This window comes from Engystomops pustulosus, chromosome 4 (genome assembly GCF_040894005.1).
Source record: "Engystomops pustulosus chromosome 4, aEngPut4.maternal, whole genome shotgun sequence".
NCBI lineage: Eukaryota > Metazoa > Chordata > Amphibia > Anura > Leptodactylidae > Engystomops > Engystomops pustulosus.
In genome coordinates this window covers 191,632,726-191,650,591 of record NC_092414.1, presented here as the reverse complement: position 1 = coordinate 191,650,591, position 17,866 = coordinate 191,632,726, and the positions used below count along the sequence as shown (strand labels likewise).

The 17,866-nt window shown below is 42.9% G+C and overlaps 1 protein-coding gene across 1 annotated transcript; it reads left to right on the top strand.

The window, feature by feature from the left end:
• Positions 1 to 1,173: 1,173 nt before the first annotated feature.
• On the top strand, positions 1,174 to 17,492 carry RETSAT (retinol saturase). Its single transcript, XM_072149080.1, has 11 exons — positions 1,174 to 1,452; positions 2,428 to 2,610; positions 2,687 to 2,928; positions 3,020 to 3,221; positions 4,927 to 5,124; positions 5,926 to 6,048; positions 6,618 to 6,756; positions 7,315 to 7,424; positions 14,692 to 14,858; positions 15,146 to 15,305; positions 15,527 to 17,492. Exons 1-11 carry the CDS (start codon positions 1,296 to 1,298, stop codon positions 15,670 to 15,672), a joined length of 1,827 nt encoding a protein of 608 aa, XP_072005181.1. The 5' UTR covers positions 1,174 to 1,295; the 3' UTR covers positions 15,673 to 17,492.
• Positions 17,493 to 17,866: the final 374 nt, after the last annotated feature.

Below are 17,866 nucleotides of genomic sequence, written 5' to 3'. Positions count from 1 at the left end.
AGACACCGGGTGCACAATCTTAGTGAATCGCGGCAGACTTCATCCTGGTCGGACAACGCACCTCGGGGATTGCGACAGGACCGGGTAAGTAAATGTGCCTCATTATGTATAACTCCTGTTCACCAAAGCAGTGCCTAGAAATTCCCTGATCCCTGACTCCCACAATATAGGTAATATTTCTGTGTAGTAGTAGGGTGGCCCCCAGGCACCCCAGTCTGACCTTGGAGGTGTCATTTGGAGCACACAGTGAAAGTCGTAACAACAAAGCCCACAAGACAATGGTGCAAACACATTTTTTCCTCAATTTCAATTTGGATTTTTTTTTTCCAGCTTTCTAGTACATTGAAAGGAATATTGATTGGCGCTACAAGGAAGTACAATTTGTTATATAGAAAATAAGATCTTTTATAGCTCAAACGGAATTGCAAATAACTTAGCGCTTTGTCCCTGATGAGGCCAGTTTTGCTGTATCTGTCTCTTTCTGTATGTGTTGTGAAATGAATAGTGTAAATTAAAAAAAAATAATCATTTTGCAATCTCCATAAAATCTAAACTTTTAAAGAATCGAAAGTGAAAACTTAATCTTACATAATGGTGCACATTTACTTACCCTTCCCTTAGAGTTCACAGAAAGTGCTATGTCTGACGATAATGTACTGTGCCGCGATTCACTAAAATCGTGCTCCCGATATCCTGCATGTGTCACTTCCCCGCTCAGGTCCACCGGAGTTCACCTTCTTCTTCCTGGTGCATATAAGTGCATGTCTTGCGACACAATTTGAATCGGCCGACGACACGCCGCCCAATTTGTGTTGCATGGAAGCGGAACAGCTGCGCCAAAAAACAATTGCGTGCGAAACAATCCCGGCGCAGACAACTGTTAAATAACTATCAAAGCCACGCAGATCCCGAAAAAAGATGAAAAGTCCGTCAAAAGTGCGATCTGCGACCCTTAGTAAATGAGCCCCAATATGTAATCCATTGGGGACATATAGGATGGTGATGATTATGGGGATCACTCCCTACTGATGCAAGTGACTGAAATGATAACGAAATACTACTGCAATAAATATAACAACAAGCCTACATACTAAATTTAGAAAATGTCATTTTTCTCATAGTTCATTGTCATAACTCTCCCTGTATCACAGTTTTCACACCCCTGGTATGGGCTGTGCATGATTCACCGTGAGGCCGGTGAATAGGAGGAGCCCCAGGCACAGGCGTGGCCCCAGTCTCTGTGTACAAGAGGAGCTCAGTGACAGCAGTCTCATAGCCAGGCAGCAGCAGCAGACATGTGGCTCTATATCATAGCCGGCTTTATCCTCATCTTCATCATCCTGAAGTCATGGCTGGGGAATCGAGGTCCCAACCCGTTTTCTGTGGACACCAGGAGACCCCCAGGACCTGTTGTCTTTGATAAAGCGCTGAAGAGGAAAGTGATAAAGAATGGTAATACTATGTAACTTGTTACTTGTGTAATGATTGCAATGCTGGGTGAATGAATACCTGGGCAGATGTAGCAGAGCTGGATGGGTGTTTTATGACATGCAGGTGCATTGTCATAACACCTGTAGAAGTGCTGTTTTGGTTCGGTGTAGCAGTGCTGAGTTTGTTATGTCATCATGTAGTCATGTAACACCACTAATGTGAGTTACATGACTACATGATGACATAACAAACTCAGCACTGCTACACCGAACCAAAACCGCACTTCTACAGGTACCATGAGAGTATGTGCACTGCCTCTGTATATGGCAGACTTGTATACAGAGGTGAGGGTTACTGGGCAGACCCAGTCATTCATTATCTAATAGTCACGTGACAGTAAGGACCGCACGCTTCAGTGGCAGTGCATTGTGGGCTATGCTTGTAGTTCCTGTGGCCAACACAGGGGAGCAACGGAGCATTATACAACAATCTATTGTATCTAACCTGGGTGTGTAGTTGTATCTGTTTCTGGGAAAGCTGAGTGCTAATCAATACGCTCAGGCCGTGTCCACAAGCGACGTTGTTGCTGCAAAAACGTAACTGCTTGGCCAAAACGCATGTGTTTTCGAATGAGCAACACATGTTTTGCATGTAATTAATGCGAAACGTGGTGCTCATTCTCATTGAACCCGTTTTGAATCAATTTTTGGCCCGTATTTAAGCAAAATGCATGCTTTTTGCTTAAAAACAGGCCAAAACGTGTTCAAAACACCATGGGGGCTCATTTACTAAGGGTCTGAACGCTGCACTTTCACCGGGTTTCCTGGACCGGGAAAGTAAATGTGCCCCCATGTGTGGCATCACCTTCAGTTTTTGAATGTCCTTTTGTGCCTGATTTGCATGCAATACCAGACACAACCATGGACAAAAGTGGTGCTGTTTTCTGAAACTAAGCAGGTCCATTTTTTTGAGAATCCTATGTTCCTCTCTTTACAGTTTTTTCTCCTGAGAAAGTACCGGAGAAGCTGGACGCCATAGTCATTGGTAGCGGAATCGGAGGACAGGGGGTCGCTGCGCTCCTTGCCAGGGCTGGAAAACGGGTGCTGGTCCTGGAACAACTGGGGAAGTTAGGCGGCTGCTGTCATACCTTCAATGAGAAGGGCTATGAGTTTGATGTGGGTGAGTATGATGATGGTATAATATATAGTACATATATCTGATATTATGATCTATAACAATTCTCTTTCCCTCTCAGGAATCCACTACATTGGTCAGCTGAATGAACAGTCTCCGTTTCGGATCTTGGTGGACCAGTTGACAGATGGACAGCTGCAATGGTCTTTAATGGATGACATATTTGATGTGGTGGTGCTGGGGGACCCCAAAAATGGCCGTCGGTATAATATGAGAACTGGGACAAAGGCCTATATTGATGAGCTGAAAAAGAAATTCCCAGGAGAAGAGAAAGCTATTGAAGGTTTTATGAAGCTGGTGAAGGTTAGTAGAGCCTTGGGTATATAAAGCCATTATTTTGAGCTTATTTTGTGTTTTGGGGGTATATTGGACTAATAGAGACTTCACCTTTCAGAAAGTAGCTGGTCGTGTCCAAGATGCCGTCATCCTGAAGATGCTCCCTTTGCCGATCGCTCGTTTCTTGTGTCGCACTGGGCTGGTGAATTGGTTTTCCCCATTTTTCCAATATGCTTCACGGACTTTAAAGGAGGTCCTCGATGAATACACCCAGAACAAAGAATTACAAACCGTATTAAGTTATATATTTGGGACATATGGTGAGTGTCCAGAAATCCTTATAATAGCTTTGATGTATCGATACAAATGGTCACTTACATATACATATAGCAATTTTTTGGAATATCATAAGAATCCAGAGTACAAAATAAACACACACAACTATACAGATGCCCTCCTCTCCTTAGATAAAAATCCACAATAACAGTGCTTCAAATCACAAGTACTATGACATAGAAGCAGCACCACACTTGTACACAGGTTGTGTGTGGTATTGCAGTTTTAGCCTCATTCAATGAATAAAGCTGAGCTGCAGGTCCAAACATGTCCCATGTTCAAGCATAGTGAGGAAACAGAATTTCTTCTGCTACCAGACAATACATAAGCTTTGTGATCACATAAAATATAAATGGTGGCATTGTAGGATTTTCTGATATTTGGAGGGTGCGGTTATCGGGAAGGATGTAGATAAGCAGACTGTATGCACTGTGGCATTGGAGATAAGTAGAGAAAAGTTGCACCTTTAATAAACACAGTTCAAGGAATATACACATACGTTTGCCACTATGCTTCTATTAAAGAGGGCAGCTCCCTATAGACTTGATTTTTCTCTTGTGACTCCCTTCAGTAGTATGGTAGGTGTGAAAATGGCTGTGCACATGAATGAAGCATCTCCAGTAATTTAAAGGGCACCTACCACCATGATTCTTCCTATAAAGGTAGAACGGGTGGTAGATGGATCAGTAGGATGTGAGGATAGCCCTTTTTAGAGCTAATCCTCATGTCCCCGCTATGTTAGTGTTGTAAAGCGGCTACTGGGACGTGGAGTAGCCGGTCATGAGGCTACATGTCGCGGCTACTCCAAGCCCCGGTAGCCTCTTTACTCCTCCTACCCTGAGATTTTCGGCAAGCAGCTCCTTGTAGCTGCGCCCCCTCGTCCAGTCTTTTATTGGTAGAATCGTGTTGGTAGGTTCCCTTTAATGTCTATAGGTGAGTACTTTATCTGGCAATTTCCAACACACCCATACTATTGATTGGGGGCTGGGATACATGCTCGTCCTGTGGCTCCTCCCATTCGTGAGAACGATTGGAAAATGTCCGATCCCTTTAACCCACCTAACTTTTTGTCAGCAGGTTAAATTGAGAGGCCTGTTAAAAGGAATCTACCACCTACCCCAGAGTGTTGTTACAGAAATGCACTGTGGTTTAAAAAATGTGTTTATTATATTTGTCCATCATGTTGTTTCTAGTGTAATCCATATGCTAATGAGGCAGTTGGTTCACCCAGAGCACTGCTATTACTGCCTAAACCACTGCCGTCATATAAGCAGAAGATTTGTCTTGGAGAAGAGTGATATGATTTAGTGCTCTAGGTTATGAGGACACATCCATCCGGTGTTCACCAACTGTCTTATTAGCATACGGATTAACCTGGGAATATGTTGGAAATGGCATAATGGACAGAAATAATGTTATTTTGGAAATTGCAGAGCATTTATCTACACAGGCTGCAGATTTTAGATGGTAGTCTTAAACATCTGACGGAGGAGAATGACTCAAAGACCTTAAATTTGCTGCTGTTTTTTTTTTATCTTCCGGATACATTCTCTTGCATACACATGGTGATGTGATGTGACAGGATTCTGGGTGTAGATCCTGACTGTCAGACTACATTATTTCATTACACAATGAGATTCCTATTTAGAGTTATTGGTACATGAAGAGGTTTCATTCTTCTTTCTCCAGGTATGTTCCCAGACAAGGCCAGCTTTTCTCTACACGCCCTTTTGATTGATCATTACCTGCGCGGAGCCTGGTATCCAACTGGTGGCGCCAGTGAAATTACTTACCACCTGGCGCCCACCATTGCTAAGGCCGGTGGAGCGGTCCTGTCCAGGGCGACGGTGGAGCAAATCCTGGTGAACAGCGACAAAAGAGCCTGTGGTACGTACAGGCCCACGATGCCTGAAATGTCACTTACTTCAAGGGGTTGTCCGGGAATTATAACTTTCTATTAATGGGGCTTGGAGGGAACTGTAAAAACAAAAGCTTATGCATACCTCTTCTGGAGCTCGCGTTCTCCTGCGCTGCCCCGGTTTGCTTACAGGGGCCGGTTCTACCATCTGGGTTCTTCCGCCCTCCTGATACAGCATTAGATTCAATGGTGTATCAGGCACGCGGCAGTGGACGGATTAGCTGCCTGTCTCTGTTAACAAACGGGCACAGCACTGATATGCCGCGGCGTGAGACAACAAGAGGGTCGGAGGAGGTCTATAAGTTTTCGTTTTTAAGCCCCCCTCCCCCTCCAAGACGTATTTATAAAGCACAGACAACCTCTTTCACTCATTATTTTGCATATCGTCTCAAAGTGTTGGTTTTCTAATTTCCTTTAGACTGGAGAATCCCTTTAATCTTGGATTTGTAAGAGTGAACCAAATTATTATTAAATTCTAAATATGCCCCCGCCCCATCAAAACTTCCAAGAAGTCATCACAAGTCTAGACTCCTCACAATTCTGCCTAGATATGTCATGACCTGGGAGTGTTAGATGTATAAATTCAGGAATATTTTCATGAAGACCTCGTGCTATGGTGTGTAGCAATACCTATGGCAGCCATATTTAATGTCAAGTTTGATAGAACTTCCCTTTAATTCCAAGCAATCCAGAGAGCAATCCTTAAATATTGCAGACCTCCCATAGTTACATTACATTTGGAAATGTAATAAATTCCTTTTCTTTTGTAGGTGTTGTGGTCAGAGGGAAAGGCATGGACCCTGTGAATATTTTTGCTCCTATTGTTATTAGTGATGCAGGGATCTTTAACACCTATGAGAAGCTTCTACCTCCTGAGATTAAGTCCATGCCAGGTAAGTGATGGATTATTCCTATACTTCATGAAATAAAAATCCATTTCTTTAGTTTCTCAGTTTTCTGCAATGTGGCGTTCCTCTGTTATACCTCCATTAAATCTATGAATAAACTTACAACTAGGGATAACCCAGTTGTACCTGCAAAATGCCTTTTTGACAAGCTTAATATTAATACCCAATTGTTAATTCATAGATATTATATTGGAACAGCAGAAGCCAAAGTAATGGGAAAAGATGCTCCAGAATTATTATTTTTTTGGGGGGGGAAGTAATAGGCACCATGTTCAATAACATTACATTATGGTGCAGTTAGGAATACATGGAGAGGTCTCTCCTCACATGGCAAGTGTCTGCTGTGTTATACAGCAGACACTTGCTGCCAGTTTCCAGCCCCTTTCCTTGAACGCCTATTTAACTAGATAAAAATAAAAAATATTAAACATGTTAGGTATTTCTGTGTCCTAGAACACCTCATTTTTTTTTTATGTGAACACCAATTTTTTTTTTCACATGCTCCTGTACACATTGTACAATTTTTATTCTTAACCCTATACTCTCCTCCTCAGCTATCCAGTCTCAGCTGGGCATGATGCAGCATGGAGCTGCGGGCTTCAGTCTCTTCATTGGACTTAAAGGCACAAAAGAAGAACTCAACCTTGCTGCCTCAAACTACGTGTACATTCCCGGGACAGATCTGAAGAAACTGTACGTAGTACACATTGGGAAAGTCTTGTCAAGTGGCCCTATCTAATTCCGGGTGCACAGGGGTGAACCAAGCCTGTGGCTGCTGTCTGAGGCGAACTAGAAAAATGAACCCCCCCCCCCCTTTCATTTGCCCCCTATCTTATGTTTCCCACTCTCCTTACAGTCAGCAGTCCTATAATCTTCTACAGGCTGCCTCCTGTATTATGCATTTTCCTGTAGGTCATGGGATCACCGCAGGTCCTTAACCACGGAAGATATAGAAAATGTATTTCTGTATAGAACTACAATTGTGATATATTCATATTCTCCTGGGCGGGAGGACCATGTTGAAGGAAATGGAGTGTGTCTATTGCATATGTTTCATTGTGTACCAGCCCCCAAGATACTGCCCCTGTCATCCAGCAGGGGGCGCCGCCTGAGGTGAGTGCTGCTGGTATAAAACCACTTGCCCCGACTTGCTGGATAACCATTAGCTGATGCCTATGTATGACATAATAGACCCTGCTGTCTATTTCGAGTTCCATCTCGATTCACGAAATATGTTTACTTTCCATACAGGGAGAATAACTATCTCTCTGCTTCAGCTGAAGATGCTCCACAGCACATTCCAATGATATATGTCTCCTCCCCTTCTGCTAAAGATCCAACCCATGAGGAACGCTGTCCAGGTAGGTTTGCATGACAAAATATACTTTACATTGCATTTGTGTCCCAGCGACTATTTCACATTTGGGATTGTGGCCATGGCAGATCCTTTCATCTGTGGACTTCAGAGCAGGAAGACAAGACTGATAAATTCTGTTCAAGTGTTATGTCTGTGTGATATGAGACCTGTGTTATTGTAGCAGTGGGTCTGGGCCGTGTTTATTATGAGGTCTATTTTATGTATGCAAGTTGTCGTCTTTAGTTATTTCAATAAGATTGATTCAATATGGGGTCTGTGGTTATTTCCCTGGTCTTGGGTCTTTTTATTATTGTTATTTATTATTTCCGTGGAATTTGTACATTTTGCATAAAATCAAGAACAAACAAGTACAAAATATCATTTGAAGCAACAAAGATGTGTATACTGGGGTTGCAGGATGTGCACAGAACTGATTAACATAAAGGAAAATCCATATTGATAAATCAGGGGCATGTGGTCATAGATCCAGGCACTGTGATTGTGGTAATTTTCTTATATTTGTTATCCGTGGCCTCCTTCCTTCGACTTTAATCAACTTTTAAAATTATGTTCCTGATGATGTCATCGGATCACGTGTGTTGGCTTCAGGCGCGTACAACGGGAGCCCAGCTTCGGGGGAGCGAGGAAAGGTGAGCAAATGTTTTTTTCCCAGAGGAGAAGGAAGGGCACTGTGGCTTACGGGGGGCTTACGAGGGCAGTATGGCTACCGGGAGGGGGGCTGGATGAGCCTATATGATTCCATCTTGAGCTGGTGTATCTAAGCCTATATGATTGTGTGTACTGTGCTGGTGTATACAAATCTATATGAGGTGGGGGGGGGGGATGAGGACACTGTGGCCACCGGGGAGAGGGGGGTTAGGACACTGTGGCTACTTGGGGGTGGACACAGTGTGGCTTGTGAGGAGGTGAACACTGTGGCTACTGTAGTAGGGGGGGGGGGCAGTGTGGCTACAGGGGGGGGGGGGGGATAGGCAGTGTGGATCGGGACGTGAGTTTACTGAAAAGGGGCCCACTAAGGCTCTGTCACCCAGGGCCCACTTAAACCTGGAGCTGGCCTTGTGTGGACCACCGGGAAAATTCCTGGTAAACTCTATGGCTAGTCTGCCCCTTGTTTCTTTGTTTATTGCTGGTCCCGGCTGAGGTCTGTATTTTTATCTGTAAGTCTATTTTCATCAAAATATTTAGGGTTTGGGGTCTATGTTGGCTGAGGAGGTTGGGAAAGTTCTGTATTTCGTTCTAGGCTTTGGGGTCTGTTTTTATAGAGCCTGTTTTTTATCGTGGATGTTGTTATCTTTGTGTGTGTATTGTCTGGGTCTAGGCTGAGGTCTGCATTTATTCTGATTGTGGAGTTTTTTTTATTATTATTTCTATGGCCTGAAGTTGGTACTTTTATGGTTCCATTTATTGTCTGGGACTTGTAGTTTAGCTCTTGTTTTGTTAGAGATCATATCAAATCATATACCAGGTAGTCCCAACTTAAGAACACCCGACTTGAATTTACAAGCAAATTAGGAGGCAGCTGAATAGGTGGCGGTGGTTTCCTTGGATGCCACCAATGCTTTTGATAGCATGGAGTACTTATGGGCGGTGTTAAAGAAACTGGGATTTGTGCCAAACTTTGTAAGTTGGGTCAAATTGTTATATAAGGCACCTGTAGCCTGTGTAAGAGTGAATGGGATGGTATCTGGGAGTATTTGCCTACAGCGGGGAACGACAGGATTGCCCGCTATCCCCGCTTTTGTTTGCAGTGGCTATTGAACCTTTGGCCTGCCTGATCAGAAAGCACCCAGATTTTTTGGGTTTAAGTACACTGGAGGGGAGGAACATGTCGCATTTATATGGCTCCTGAAGTTTAGTGATCCCAATGCATGGATATACTTCCTGGCAGCACAAAGTCAGTATTCCGGGGGATGGGATGCACCTGGTCTGGAACGTGGTGTCTGATGGTATTGCAGCATTTCTGTGGCCCTAGAGGAGGGGGTCTTTAGGAGAGTGGCAAGGGGGCACCGGACTTTGTCCTTGGCCCAAAAGATTTGGAGACTTTAGAAGAAGACATTAGAAGATAATGGTGTAAGGGCCACTTACTAAATTTACCCCTTTGTGTGATAATCCATTTTTGGAGGAGAGCAAAACTGAAGTTGTGGAGCAGCACTATGCAATCAGGATTACAATCCAATGTGGGTGCACGCTTCAAGGGATTTGACTCCAGGTCCCGTCGATCAGATATCCAATATAGGGAAGCAGCACTGCGTGATCAATAGTGATATTTTATTTCACCAGTGGTACATACAACGTTTCAGCCATCTCCATGTAGTCATTCTCCAGCATAGCAAGCAGTGATACAAGGAGGGTTTATATCCCCCGCAGGACGTGACATCATCCGTGAAAAACAAGTTCAAATGACAATTCATATAAATACTTATCAAATCACATTATACAGTGATATCAGAATTATCAAGTGTACCTATAAAACAAATCCCATTATGTATAAAGTGTTAATATAAAGTTACCGATCGACAGTCTGCCCGGTGTGCCGTCCAGCCACTGTTTGTAAATACCAACAGAGCGCATGTCCAACTCACAAGGGTGATACATAATATAACTTACAATCACGCACAGCTAAAATGCGACCGACCGCACCACACAGCAAGGGAGGACCAGAACTTATGTCAATGGAGTTGTGATACCAAAGTGACCGGCAGGGACCTCGCGATCACGTTGCGGGACTGTGTACTGTCTAACTCTCGGATATCAGCCAAGCTCTCGCGAGAACCATCAGACTGGTCCGGAGCTCAACAAAAAATGTTATATACATGACGGGCTCTTCATCCTTGAGCCCTTATGCGTTTACTTGATTGTCAAGTGGCCCGAAAAATCCATTTGTGTTCATCGGTGCCGTTGGTCGGGATCTCATTCCATAGGCATTGGCGGGTATAGGGAAATATGTGATAACGGCATGCACCTCAGTAGCATTCCATGGAAAACCTAAAAATAACACAAAAAAAGACGGCAGCCATCAGGTTCTGTGGTCCAGATATATAGTATGAATAAGTGGCTGGCAGTACGTGCTCAGGCTGATTGTCAAAAGGCTTCATTTGAATTATGTTCTGTGAAGACAACATAAAAAGAATAAATAAAAGATAATGAATGAAAGGACATAAGTCAAAATTTAACTGTACTATCACCTTCCTTACGCCGTCTTGTGATGTAATCGATAGATACTGGGAGTATGAAAGGGCAAACTTAATTTATGGCATTGACATTAAAGTCCACATTCAGACCTACTGGCTGTAGAGCATTAAGTCTGTGAACCCATTCCGTTTCGCGTCTCATCAGAACCTTTCGGGAGGTGGTACATGATCAATAATACAAAATCTTAATTGGTGGACATTGGGGGTCATTTACTAAGGGCGCGATTTGTGCCTATTTATTTATTTTTTTTATTTTATTTTTTTTCCCTGTATTGCCCCGGGATTTTGGCGCACACGGTCGGATTGTGGCGCATCGACGCTGGCATGCACGCGACGGAAATCGGGGGGGCGTGGCCGAACTAAAACCCGACGGATTCGGAAAAACCGCCGCATTTAAAATTAAAAAAAGTGTTGCTGGACTCGCGCTTACCATTACCAGGTATAGGCCGGTGAACTTCAGTGCATTCCGGCGGACTTCAGCGCAGCAGCGCCACCTGGTGGACATCGGAGGAACTACCCTAGTGAATCCAGGCTGGACCCGAACCCACCGCAGAGAACGCGCCGCTGGATCACAAATAAACCGGGTAAGTAAATCTCCCCCCTTGTGTCCACATTCTTTAAAATGCCTAGGAACTGGTAAGTCTAATTTAAGGGTATTAATCAAAGACCGATGGTTGTGTAGCCTGAGTCTCCCCTACATCGTGTCATCGTTTCCCCTACATATATTTTCGGGCAGGGGGACAACAGGACATAAGTAATGTAGTCAGACCTACATGTGAAATGATGTGTGATAATGTATTGCCTACCAGTCATTGGTGAATGAGTCTCCTTTCAGCATGTAGCTGCAGTTCTTGCGGCTCATGCAGGGGTAACAACCCGGCTTGAGAACATCTGCCAGGTTGCTTTTTCTTTCAATAGGTCCATAGTCACTCTTAACCAAATTATCCCTCAGGTTTTTAGGTTGTTTATATGAAAAAAGCGGAGGGGCCTGTAATTCTTTGATATTGCTATGAAAGCGAGATAAAGTTGGCCAGTGCTTACGAATCACCTTGAAAACAGCCTGGCTACGTGGACCAAAAGTAGTTACGAATGGTATTATGTCTGATACTGTGTGGTCCCTCACCTTTTGATCTTAATAAAGTTGATTTATCAAGGTCTTCCACCCTATCCCTGTCTCTCTTGAGTAACCTCTAGCTAAGAACTTATTTGACATTTCGTCGAGTCTATCATTGACTCGACTAGGGTCATCAACGATTCTCCGGACCCTAATCCTCTGACTAGAGGGAAGGGACTCAACTGTCCGTCTAGGGTGGGCACTCTCGTACCTGAGTAGATTGTTGTGCGATCGGTACTTTTCACGAAAAGGTCAGTCTTGAGTCTGTCAGCCTCAATATATACGTTGGTGTCCAAGAACTGAATATTCGTCTGAGAGAAAGAGTGGGTAAACTTAATATCTAATACATTAAGTTCAAGTAATCGACAAAGGTTCTGAAAGACTCAACATCACCTGTCCAGATGAGGAAGATGTTGTCGATAAACCTCCACCACTTAGGCTATATTCACACTGACGTATGGGGGACGTATATACGGCCGCCGTATATACGGCCGATATACGTCCCCCATAGGCAGCAATGGGCGCACAGCACCCTACGGGAGCGGTACGGTGCCGCAGACGTGCGGCACCGTACCGTTCCGTACCCGGAAAAAGATAGGACCTGTCCTATCTTTGTCCGTAGCACGGCGCCGTGCGCCATTAATTCCTATGGAGAGGGGCGGGGGTGAGCTGCGCTCACCTCCTCCTCCTCTCCCCGTACACTGCCGTTGCCCGCTACGGTACGGTACGGGCGGGCAACGGCAGTGTGAATATAGCCTTAAGTACATGTACAAACAGTGTGGAAGTGTAAATCGACATCTCCTCCAGATCTGCCATAAATATGTTAGCATAGGTGGGGGCCATGTTGGCTCCCATGGCTGTGCCACGTAGCTGTAAAAAGAAGTAATCTCCAAACATGAAATAATTACATGTCAGAATAATCTCTAAAAGATCTAAAATAAACATTTGGCAAGAATCAGAATGGGCAGTGGTAGAGAGAACTTTCTTTGCACAAAGCATGCCCGTTCATGGTTGATGCTAGTATATAAACTGCTGACAAGGGATGCTAAAATAACATGTGGAGGAACCTCTATGTTTTGTATCCTGGTCAAGAAAGATATAAGATTTTGCAAACTCATGTAAAATCTTATCAACAAAGATGGCTGCAGGTGATAATACTGAATTCCTCCCCGATTGTTCTACCAGGGGGGGTCTATTAATCTCTTATGGATTTTGGGTAGACAGTATAGTACAGGGGTGACTGGTTTATCAGGAGACAAAAACAGGTGTGTGGCCTTATCAATCACATCATTAGCATATGCATTATCCACAAGTAACCTGAGTCATTTAGAGATCCACGGTAGTGGATTTTCAGATAACTTATAGTATACTGTCTCATCTGCCAGATCCATGATGACAATTGCTCCGCCTTTATCGGCTGGTTTTATGACCAATCTGTCGTCACGAATGAGGTCCGACAGGGCGACTCTGGCAGACGCGGACAAGTTGTTGCGTACTGTTGGATAGAATGTTTGACTCCCTTGCATCTGTAGTGTAGAGATTTAACCACTGAAATGAATGTTTCAACTGTACTTGAGCTAACAAAGAAGAAATCACTCTTATTAGAGGCATAAATCCTTAAAACATAATTCAGGTTTAGGATGACATACATCAATAAGTTTGATTGATCTAAAAAAGCGGGCTAAATCAGCCTCAAATTTCAGCCAATCAATATCTCCAATATCAGCCAATTTGACTTAATGTCCCGTCGATCAGATATCCAATATAGGGAAGCAGCACTTCGTGATCAATAGTGATATTTTATTTTTGGGGGGAAAGGTATGTGCTGGAAGGCATGCAGGGATGGAAATAGAGGGAAATAAAGGCACTCGTACAGTTGTATGATCAAACGGTTCTAAAATCCTTCCAACAACTGGTGGATGAGTTTGAGATTCCTTGCTCGATGTTCTTTCAATATCTTCATCTTTGAGGGGACTAGTATCCCTTTTGTATAGGGCAGTGATGGCTAACCTATGGCACTGGTGCCAGAGGTGGCACTCAGAGCCCTTTCTGTGGGCACTCAGGAAATCACCAGAGATGACTCCAGGTATCTTACTTACAGTCCCAGACAGCTCAGGACTTGCTGTGCACAGAGCTATTTTAAAGTGACAGCTGTACCTGGGACTATTTTCTGCTTTATTGGTGTCCTCAGGTGCTGGTATCAATGAAAGCTGTGACAGAGAAGGGAGTATAAATCACAAATTACATTTCTGTGTTGGCACTTTGCGATAAATAAGCGGGTCTTTGTTGTAGTTTGGGCACTCAGTCTCTAAAAGGTTCGCCATCACTGGTATAGGGTATTGCTGGATGAGGTGGCGGGAGATACAATGGTTGGGGTCAGGAGAAAATGGGAGGAGAGAGTTAGGCACATGGAAGACGAGGAGTTGGGGGGAGGTGCTGGCATCTCCAAGTAGCAACACAGCAGTGTCTGACTTGATAAAGACACTGCTGTGTCGAAACGCGTCGGTGTGTGACGCCAGCTGTGATGTTCCGTATGAAAGTTTTTAGCCTTTGAAAAATAAGTTATTTTACCTCCAACCGCATTGTGCTGGACTTGTGGTTATATGCTCTTGTTTGCTATTTGTGCGGTCGTGCTACAGACCGGTCCGTGCACAGAAGGAGAGGAGGTGTTGTCCACAATTTGTGGTGAGAGCTGGGATTAGGGGTACTTGTTACCTGCTACACTTTCTTGTGTCTTGGCATCTCCAAGTACTCTTTCTTTAAATGTAGCGCAAAGATGATCACATCTGTTCCTGCTCCATAGAGTGTATCGGACGCCAAGGGTGTTGAAAACCTGTTGTCTTATTTGTTTCTGGTAAAAAAAAAAAAATTGTCAAACATTTGGGTCATTGCTTATTTCTGAATTATTAATGTGCATTTAAATAGAGATTATTACTATCCTCCAGGAAAGTCCACTCTGGCGGTGCTGTCTTTAACCCCTTATGAGTGGTTTGAGGAGTGGAAGAATAAGAAGGTGCAGAAGCGAGGACAAGAATACGAGAGTCTGAAGAACGCTTTCGCTGAATCCATGTTGGAGACCACCATTCAGCTCTTACCCCAAATAAAAGACAAGGTGAGAGCAGAGGAATATTAGATTTTGGGGTAAATGAGAAAAATGTAAATGGACAAATGGGTGTTTGATTCCCTGCAGCGCCTCTACAGGGGAGGTGAAGTATTACACAGTGCCCATGGAGTCCTCCAGAGCAGGAGATCCTATATGTATTTTTTTTTTTCTTTAATCTTGTAGGGTTTTTTTTTTTTTTTTTTTTTTTTTTTTTTTTTACAGTTATCTATAAATTAGAGATTAGTAGAATATTTTCTTTTCCCCAATATCCTAAATGTTTTCTTTTCCCTCCGCAGATTGACTGCTATACCAGTGGATCCCCTCTTACAAATGTACACTATCTCGGTGCCTCACGGGGAGAGTTTTATGGGGCAGAACATAATATTGCCAGGTTTAGCCCTGAACATATGATCTCTATCAGACCCCAAACTCCCGTCAAGGGCCTTTACTTAACAGGTGAGATGTTTGCCCCACAAGGGGACATTGATGTGTGATCATATAATGACTGGCAGTAGTTGTGTAATATGCTGTAAGTGAAGGACTGATGAGCGGGACCTCTGCTATGGCCTAATCGAAATGCATAAGTTCCTCAGGTCCTCATCAACTATGTTTATATACATTAAATACCTGCATCATAGACCGTTCCTTAAATTGAATTCTCATCCCATCTTTCTCAGGTCAAGATGTGTTTATATGTGGATTTGCCGGGGCTCTGAATGCAGCGGTTATCTGTGCCTCTGAAATTCTGGGACGTAACCTCTTTATAGACCTCCAGATGCTGCGACGACAGATCCTGCAGAACAACGCTAAAAAAGCGGAATGATCTGCGGGAGACACCGGCGTTACAAGGGACCTGGCACAAAACATTGCACTGAGAATAAAGGCACAGCCTATGGATGAGCATTCTACATCATGTGATAGGATATATATTGGGGTGATTTCCTCTAATATCTGTACTGTGCTGCCCTGAATATCCGTGGACTCTAAATCCCTACATAATCTACAGCACAGTTATAGATAGTAAGGAGATGGACCAATGTGGTGCTATGGCTGGATCTCTAGACAAATCCTCCAAAGCTGAAAGTAGCCATAGATTACAACTGGCTGCTCATTGATAGGATAGGTACCGATTATTCTGGTCAGTCGGTCATATTCCATAATGAGGGAACAGAGATCTAATGTGAAGACAAGCCAGCTGCATGTCTTTTGGGAATCTTCTTTTATTCCTCCTGCAAATAAGTAAATGAAAAAAATGTGACTAATTGGCAGTACCATCCAACTTATTCTTAGAGTCTTGGTATCCAATCACACAATGTTAGACTGTGTAGGAATAAGGGGTGATGGTGATGCTCAGTCGTCAAATTAGGGTGATGCCAATAAATGGCATTTTGAATCCGTTTTTGGTCCGTTTTTAAGCAGTCCATTAAAAACCACATGTGTTTTTGACAGGTTTTACCAATTATCTTAATTAAAACTGGTCAAAAACGAATGCATTGTTTAACACATGCGTTTTCGGACAGACTGCTTAAAAATGGACCAAAAACGGGTTCCAAAACGCCACGTGTGGCATCACCCTAATGCATACATTTCCCAGAGGGAAATAACGCAGGGATGACTTAAAGGGGTATTCCGTTTACAGCAAATTAATGTTATTGTTTTGTATTATAAAAAGTTATACAATTTTCCAATATCCTTTCTGTATCAATTCCTCATGGTTTTCTAGATCTCTGCTTGTTGTCATCCTATAGAAAGCTTCTGCATTTAATTCTTGTGGACAGAAATCTGACCATGGTCGTTATAAACACCCACATCTGATTGCTCTCTGTGACATAACGAGCATTACACCTATGTGACCATGGTCAGCTTTCTGTCCACTGGAAGCAAGCACGGAAGTTTTCAATAGTGACAGCAAGCAGATATCTAGACAACCATAAGGAATTGCTACAGAAATTATATTGGAAAATTGTATAACTTTTTATCATTAAAAACTATGACATTAATTTGCTGAAATGGGAACACCTCTTTAAGTTAATAAGGGACAAGTTTTTACTCAAACAGTGGAGCTGTTCCACATAAAATACAAAGCATTGGTACAAGGGCCCAGATGTATAAACCACAAATGCAGGACATGCTAGATTATCCACAAACCTTGATTCACTGTAAATCTCATGTTTTCTGAAGTGCCTTACTGATTTTTAGAAAAACGTATTACATAAAATATTGAAATATCATGTTCTATGTCAAGATGTGTTTGCACTGAGATCTGTGGATTTGAGAAAGGGGAATAATTTTTTACTGGGGGGAATTATCAGCCTTTAGATGGAGCACATGTTGTAGAAGCATGTGTAACTGGGCCCCAATATAACATCCATGGCCACATCCATGTGTTATTTAGAGTGGGGTGAGGACCCGATAGCCTTCCTCAGGCTCCGGACCCCTGTACTTATGGTCCTGATTTATACAGGAGCTGAAATATCACATAGGAGGTTGTTACTTTTCTGCAAATTTAAACATTTAAAATTGTACTATATGTATTTTATCTGGTAAAACAAAAATTATTTAGACTGTCTACATGATCCCCCTTTAGAAAATTTTCTATTGACTATTAATTTACTTTATATGAATAAAAATCATGAAAAAGTATCTTTATCATTGTGTTATTTCTTGTTTATACCCTACACATACACACAAACATATAGTATATGCACACCATACATCATATACACACACACATACAGACATACATACAGCGTATACACATCATACACACCATACATCATATATACAGCATATACAGACACACATACAGTATATGCACACCATATATCATTAATACACACATATACAGACATACATAGTGTATACACATCATACACACATACATATAGTATATACCCACCATACATCATATACACACACATATACAGCATATACAGACATACATAGTGTATACACATCATACACGCATACATATAGTATATACCCACCATACATCATATACAGCATATACAGACATA